Here is a 6755-nt window from a genome sequence, read left to right on the forward strand (position 1 = left end):
CGCCCGCCCGCGCCCTCCGCCAGGTAAGGGGCCGTCGGGGCTGGAGCCGGTCCCACCTGGAGCCGGCTCCTTCGGGAGCGGGGCTGCCCCGGGAGCCCGTTCCCATGGGAGCGGGGCTGCCGTCAGGGACGAGATCGGTCCCCCCGGGAGCCGGAGCCTCCGGGATTGGGGCTGTCCCGGGAGCCGCTCCTCCCACGAGCGGGGCTCCCGTCGGCGCTGAGGGCTGGTTCCCGCGGGAGCGGGGCTCCCGCCGGGGCCGAGACGGGTCCCCCGGGGAGCTGATCCTTCTGGGAGCAGGGCAGCCGTCGGGGCTGAGACGGGTCCCATGCTGCCCCCCTCCTCCTCCTCCCCGCGGTGCTGGGAGCCCCCGGTGCAGGGTGCCGCGGGGGCGGGTGCCTCGGGAGCGGGGCTGCTCCGGGAGCCGATTCCGGGGGGTTCAGCCCTGTGCCCCGGGCTGCCCCTGCCGTGGGTCTCCCGGCGTGGGCAGAGCTGGCCCTGCAGCCCCCCAGGGGCAGGATCCGGCCCTCTGCCCTGCAGCTTGGCAGGTCTGTGCTCTGTGTCCCACTTGGAAATAGGAATCAAGGTCTTTGGACCAAAGGAGCTTCTCGCGCCCTGCCCTCTCCAGAGGCGAAACTCGCAGGGTGGGAGCCGTTTAGGTGGGGGGCCTGTAGCAAAGGACCTTGTTGATGTTCCCTTCTGGGAAAAGCTGCCTCTCGCCAGCCCTCGTGCAGGGCGACATGGTCCATGGTCCAGCAGGGCCAGGGGGAGATGCAGGAGGAAGAGGAAGACTCGAGCATGGTACCTGGTGGGGAGGGATCGCCATCCCCGCTGTCCAGAAAATCCCACCCATTGGAAGACGAGTAAAACGTCTCTCTCCCCTCACACTGTTCAGGACATGGGAGGATTAATGGGTGCCTGCAGATCAGAGCGGGGCTGCGGTGCCGGCAGGGCTTAACTCCGCAAGCGCGTCCTGGGATCGGCGGGGAGGCTTTTGCCACCCTTCTCCGCGGTGTCTCGAAGTTTCCTTGGCTCTGATTGCCAAAAGGCAGTGGGTAAAGTCCTGCCACAGCAGACTGGTGACAGATGCTGGTGGGATGGTGGAGCAGGAAGCAGCCTCTGCTGGAGCCATTAACTAAGAGCGGGGCTGAACGTGAGCATGAGGAGCAGCCCCGGGTGCTGGGGGAGGGAGGCTCGCGCCCAGCCCTGGGTGCCCCCGATGCGGAGAAGAGAAGGACCCCAAGGGGCTGGGGGGGAAAAACTGCAAGTCCCTGTGCCTGGGAAGTCAGACGTATGGAGCGGAGATGTGGCTTGGTTGGTCTCCAGGTGAACTTCTACTCAACTTTATTGAGAGAGAAACTCCAGGATTCTCTTGGCTCACCATCTGTCACTCCGCCGGAGCAGCGGCCGGCAGCCAAGGCTGTGTGGGAGCAGGCACAGAGCGTATTCGGAGCAGATTCGCGCTCTGCCTACGCAGCGGCTGCCTTGCAGGGCCCCGGCGCTGTGCGCCGCGCTGCGGGGAGGCTTGGGCAGCCCCCTTCTTGCGCGGGGCTGGCTGACCCRGGAGCCAGCGCTGGCTGCGCCCTTGAACGCCTCCGCTCGGCTCGGGCCGTGTCGCTGCGGCTGCCGGGGTGCCGCGGGTCAGATGCTGCCGGTGAGGTTTCTCCCTCCTTTAACACAAGCAGCAGGGGCTCGTGCTCCCGGGCACCCCCGCAGCCCCCGCCAAGCAGGCAAAGACTCAGGGGCACTTGTCACCATTTCTTTGTCCCACCCTCGCGGAGGGCAGCTGAACATCACGAGATGGTAAAGCGTGTGATGAGTTATCCTGGGTCCTCAGGCTCTTTCTGAGTGTTTCTGTGGCAGCGCAGAGGAGGCAGCCAAGGCGAAGGGAGGATGAAGGCCATACTGCTGGCCGCACTAGCAGGCTCTTGCCCTGCTCCAGCAGCAAGGGCCACGGTTGAATGTGGCACCAAGCCTGGCAGTGCTGCAGTCACTGTCCTGACATTCAGCAACCGTATCCATCTAACGAGCYGGCTGGATTGGCTCATTGCAGCGGACAAGGCACGTGGGATCGGCAGGTGCCATGCGGTAGGATGCTGCCTGAGAAGCACCAGCCTTCCCTGTTCCCCGCACAAAGGAGCTGTGCCTTTCCTCTTCCAGAGTCAGCCATGGGGAAACACAACAGTAAGCTGGCGCCGGAGATGCTGGATGACCTGGTGAGGAGCACGGAGTTCAGCGAGCAGGAGCTGAAGCAGTGGTACAAAGGCTTCCTCAAGGACTGTCCCACTGGCATCCTCAACCTGGAGGAGTTCCAGCAGCTCTACATCAAGGTGGGCCCGGCCGCAGGATGGGGCCTGTGGTCCCAACGCAGTCCCCAGGGACGGTGGCCCTAGCCCTGTGGTTACGGCACTGTCGAGCTCCTGGGCCAGGGGGCCACTCCGGGACACTGCTGTCCTGAGGATGTGATGTCTATCCTCCACGCCGAGCTCCCCCTCCCCGTTTAGATCTCTCTCTTCTCTCCTCCCTGCAGTTTTTCCCCTACGGAGACGCTTCTAAGTTCGCCCAGCACGCTTTCCGCACCTTCGACAAGAACGGTGACGGGACCATTGACTTCCGGGAGTTCATCTGTGCCCTGTCTGTCACCTCCAGGGGGACCTTTGAGCAGAAACTCAACTGGGCCTTCGAGATGTACGACCTGGATGGAGATGGGAAGATCACACGCTTGGAGATGCTGGAGATCATCGAGGTACTTGTGACGTGGGGCTATATGTGGTGGTGGGCTCAGCCCTGACTGGTGCTGGGCAAGGATGGATGAGCCTGGAGAAACGGCCAAGCAGCTTGCTTTGACCTGCTGGGTTTTTGGTGTTTCTGCAGGTTCTTGAAGTCCAGTGCTTAAAACCAGCAGGAGTAGCCTGCTTTCTCCAGGCTTTTTAAAAATATTGGGCCCCTTCAGGCACCACAGAATGGGTTTCCCTGGCCATAGCCTTGGCTGAAAAGAGCCCTGGGTGTGCATACGGGTGTAGCTGTGCAGAAGCACAGTTCATGCCAGGGATGAGTGGGGACCAGCAAGGGTAGGAATCCTGTTCCTGCTTCATCCTGGCTCCTTCTGCCCACCCAATGCTCCAGCTCTGGCACTCTGCACCTCTTCTTGCTGCAGGCCATCTACAAGATGGTGGGGACTGTGATCATGATGAGGATGAACCAAGACGGGCTGACTCCCCAGCAGCGTGTTGACAAGATCTTCACGAAGATGGACAAGGACAAAGATGACCAGATCTCCCTGGAAGAGTTCAAGGAGGCAGCAAAGAGCGATCCCTCCATCGTTCTCCTCCTGCAATGCGACATGCAGAAATAGAGCCCAGGGGGGCTTACCACTAGACTGGTTGAAGCCAACCTCTGCTCCCCATGATGGTTTCCACCCCTGTTGCCTAATCTCCCATCCCTGCCACACGCATGCTGCTTCTTGRAGCTTTACTTGGTGCCTCGTGGCACAGATCTGCTGGGGAAAACATTTTCCCTGCTCTGCTGAGTCCCCCCGTGTTGCTTAGCCCTGGATGTGAGCCACGCTCCATCCTTCCTGCCAGCCCTCCACCTCGCTCCTTGCTGCATCCTGGGCATGATCTGGCTGGTCCAGGGACTGCAGTTCTCCCTCAGCTGGTGCCGGCTGCTCCAGACGCTGCCAGCTTGAGCTTGCCCCACAAATCAGCCCTCTCGGGCCCAGCGCTGGCCTCTCCGCAGCAGTGATCCCCGACGCCTGCCAGGAGCCTCCCAGCTCCCCTAGGGTGACGCGCTTAAGGCAAACTGCTCCAGCATCCCAGCTGCTCACTCCGTGTGCTCTCTGCTCTCCCCCACGGCTCCGCCTGGCCCGTTTCTTTCATCCCAAGCTTAAACCAGCTTTTTTTTTTTGCTTTCCACTCACCCTGATTGCTTGTGAGGCCTCCAGGGAGGCTGAAAGGCCCTGAGTCCTGCCCCAGCGTTTCCTTCACTGGCGATTCCCCGTGAGCTGCACGGAGCGGCCAGAGCCAGTGCCGGGAGCTCTGGTGGGGTGCTGCACCCTCACCGCGGCTCGCTGGCGGCTTTAGCCTTCCTGCCTCAGCTCTTGCTGCTGGCGACGGCTCTGTGGGGCTGCGCATTAGTGCCAGCCTCTGTTTTAAGCCACCCTGGCAGTATTTTGGATGCCTGCAGAGTTTGTCCTTCCTGATTACTGAGGACATGGGAAGAAGCCTAGGGCCCTGCACCCAGGGAAGGGGCTGCCTTGATTCCTTGCAGCACCGTGGACCGCACCGGCGTCGGGGCGGGAGGCGCGGAGGCAGGCCTTTGCCCCACGAGGCACGGGAGCCTTGCAGGCCCACATGCTTCCCGGCATGCGGAGCAGGATGGGGCTGCTGTAGGAATGGATATATCCTGCATTGGAGGCCATAGAAAGGTACGGATGGGCCCTACACGCGTGGAGCCTCCCGGGAAGGGTGCAAGGACACGGTGACTCGGCACACGAAACGTAACTGCGCCTCCCTCCTCTCCCCATCCCAGCCTGCTGCCTCTGCCCCCAGTCCCACGACAGGAATATTGTCACAGGTCGGTGTTTAGTCTGCACGTTGTGGTGTTGATGACTGTAATATCTGTTAGGCGACTGTGAAGTTGTTATATATTTTTTTAATGGAAAAATAAACTGTGTCTCACATGTGACTTTCCTGGCTGGCTTACTGAGGGGCATCATCCTGCTGCTGCTATTTTGGGGGGCTAGATGACATCGCTGTGCTCCTGAGCATTGCTCGAAGGGCTTGTCTGAGGCTGCGAGACCCCAGGGGATGGAGAAGCCCAGCTCTCGGGAAAGCACAGAGGGGCTCAGCCTGGGTACTGCTGAGGACGAGGGAGACCGTGAGCCTTTGGCTGTGTATGTAGCATCGGGGAAGGGAATAACCTTATCTCCTGGGGGTTAGGACCAGGAATCCCTGATCTCTGCTGGAGCCAGGTCTCATTTCTCCACCAGCAGTGACTGGGGCTTGCTATCAGTGCATGGCTTTCTTTCTCAGTCTCGTCTTCTCCACTCCTATTTTCCCTTCACAGTTTTTCCTCTGGTCTTTTTTCTCCATCACCAGCCTGCAGAAATGATGCCTGGTGGCTGTTGCTAGGGAGCTCTCACCAACTTTAAATATTCCTCTGTATTTAAGCAAGCAGGTCTGGCTCCTCGGCAGAAGGACGGGAGCTGGGATCCCAGCAGCAAGCAAAGCCGGGCCATGCAGCTCACCCCAGCCTGCCTGGCTCCAGCGCCCAGGGTGGTGCCTGGCTGTGCTTCGACCCTGCAAAGCGCCCAAAGCTCATGTCCTGTGGCAGCCAGCACCTGAGCAAAGGGATGGGAAGGGGTCAAAACTGTGGCATACCGTGGCAAACCGTAAAAATACACAAAGCATGTGTATTTTTAAGAGCGCTCCCTCGGTTGCTTTGGGAGCAGCAGTTGGGCAGGGAGAGCTCTGTGGACGATGAATTTGGCTGGCCTTGCTTGCCTGGTCCGTCCTGGAGCATGTGTGTGTATTTGTGGCTCGGTGGTGCCCAGTGGAGGAGGGATCCTGCAAATCGCTCACATTGCGAGAGCCTGGAAACCTGCCAGAGACACTGTCTAAAAGGGCAGGAGCTCAAGCTTGAGAGGGGATGCCGAGAATAGCCTCGGTTATCCCGGGCCCCACAGAGCTGCTGCTTCCCTTGGGGCCACCTGGCCTGGGTGCGCTTCGGTATTCGCCAGTGGGGACCTCGGGAAAGGGAGTCTTTGTGGGGGCTGAAATGATGTTAAACACCCAGAAAGCTCTGCTGCCTCCCTCCAGGTGCTGCCCCCTGCCAGCGAGAGACGGTGGGGTCCTCCATTGCTTGGCCCTTCCTTGATGGCCAGTTTTGATCTTCAGGGCTCACGTCAGGCTCCCCGAGGGAGATCATGATGAGATCAGTCAGAGTGCAGTTTTCAGTCTAAACTGAAAGCCAAGTTTACCTTCAGCCTCCTACGGCTCTGGGGCTGGAGCCAATCCCACCAGCACTCACGGGAGACCATTTAGCAAATAGCTTTAATTAATATCAGCAATCATTCTATTAAGCAGTGCAAAGCGCAGCTTACTCTGGGCACAGAGCAGAGGGTGAGCTCTTGAGTCACGCCGTGACTCACCGTGCAGCCGGCCACCGCCGCGGCTGCTCTGTCGCCTCCAGCTCCGTGGGCGGCTGCTCCTGCGCCCATCCAGCCACCCCGACCCCAACCCACCTGGCTCCTGGGCTGCGTCCCCCTTGCACGGATCGCCCAACACAGGGGACAGCATCATGCTCTGGGAGAGACGGTGCTGGAGCGAAGCCTTCGCTGCTGCTGCACTTTGCGAGGGTGGGCAAACCGGGCTGCAACGAGATGCCGCGGCAGCTCTCACGTGGGGACGGAGCTCGTGTCTCCAGGGGGTCCCCGGTCACCTCCTGCCTCGCGTCCTCCCCACACCTCTGCTAAAGGCATCTCTGCCCACCAAGTCGCGTCCCTTCGGCTGCACCAAGGCACAGCGCTTTCCCCATGGATGTTCCCGCAGCCGGGAACAGCTGACTTTGCCCTGGAGCGGCTGCGGAGCGCTGCCTCCTGCGCTGCCCCCGGCCCGGCTGCGGCACCCCGTTAATTAGGGGGGGGTTCGGGGGTTCGGGGGGCCGGAGCATCGCGGCGGCGGGGCGGGCTCGGCCCCGAAGAGGTTAAGCCGCAGCTCGGTGGGCTGAAACCCCGGAGCTTCATGGGATGCCTTATA

At 61.2% G+C, this 6755-nt stretch overlaps 2 protein-coding genes across 4 annotated transcripts in view; both read left to right on the forward strand.

The window, feature by feature from the left end:
- Positions 1 to 1665: 1665 nt before the first annotated feature.
- Positions 1666 to 3423, forward strand: HPCAL4 (hippocalcin like 4). Of its 3 annotated transcripts, XM_026062550.1 has the most exons (4): positions 1666 to 1693; positions 2164 to 2327; positions 2528 to 2743; positions 3155 to 3352. In XM_026062550.1, exons 2-4 carry the CDS (start codon positions 2166 to 2168, stop codon positions 3350 to 3352), a joined length of 576 nt encoding a protein of 191 aa, XP_025918335.1. In that variant the 5' UTR covers positions 1666 to 1693; positions 2164 to 2165. The 3 variants fall into 3 exon arrangements, with proteins under 3 accessions (XP_025918335.1, XP_025918334.1, XP_025918332.1); XM_026062549.1 differs by lacking the exon at positions 1666 to 1693 and having other exon boundaries at positions 2130 to 2327; positions 3155 to 3423; XM_026062547.1 differs by lacking the exons at positions 1666 to 1693; positions 2528 to 2743 and having other exon boundaries at positions 2166 to 2327.
- Positions 3424 to 4805: 1382 nt separating this feature from the next.
- The window catches only part of NT5C1A (5'-nucleotidase, cytosolic IA), a 12446-nt gene continuing 10496 nt past the window's right edge, over positions 4806 to 6755 (forward strand). The window contains exons 1-2 of the mRNA XM_026062436.1: positions 4806 to 4875; positions 6637 to 6755. The exon at positions 6637 to 6755 is cut by the window's right edge and continues 70 nt beyond it. Of these exons, the coding sequence (XP_025918221.1) occupies positions 4806 to 4875; positions 6637 to 6755 (189 nt within the window). The remainder of the gene's footprint in view (positions 4876 to 6636) is intronic.

The sequence above is a fragment of the Apteryx rowi genome, unplaced genomic scaffold, assembly GCF_003343035.1.
Source record: "Apteryx rowi isolate R43461 unplaced genomic scaffold, aptRow1 scaffold_190, whole genome shotgun sequence".
NCBI lineage: Eukaryota > Metazoa > Chordata > Aves > Apterygiformes > Apterygidae > Apteryx > Apteryx rowi.

What these genes read in the sequence shown, in the direction of transcription:
- HPCAL4 (XM_026062550.1), top strand. Translation starts at nt 2,166, where the DNA reads ATGGGGAAACACAACAGTAAGCTGGCGCCGGAGATGCTGGATGACCTG. An exon ending in TCCAGCAGCTCTACATCAAG is followed by an intron (nt 2,328 to 2,527) that starts GTGGGCCCGGCC and finishes TCCTCCCTGCAG; the next exon opens with TTTTTCCCCTACGGAGACGC. An exon ending in AGATGCTGGAGATCATCGAG is followed by an intron (nt 2,744 to 3,154) that starts GTACTTGTGACG and finishes TTCTTGCTGCAG; the next exon opens with GCCATCTACAAGATGGTGGG.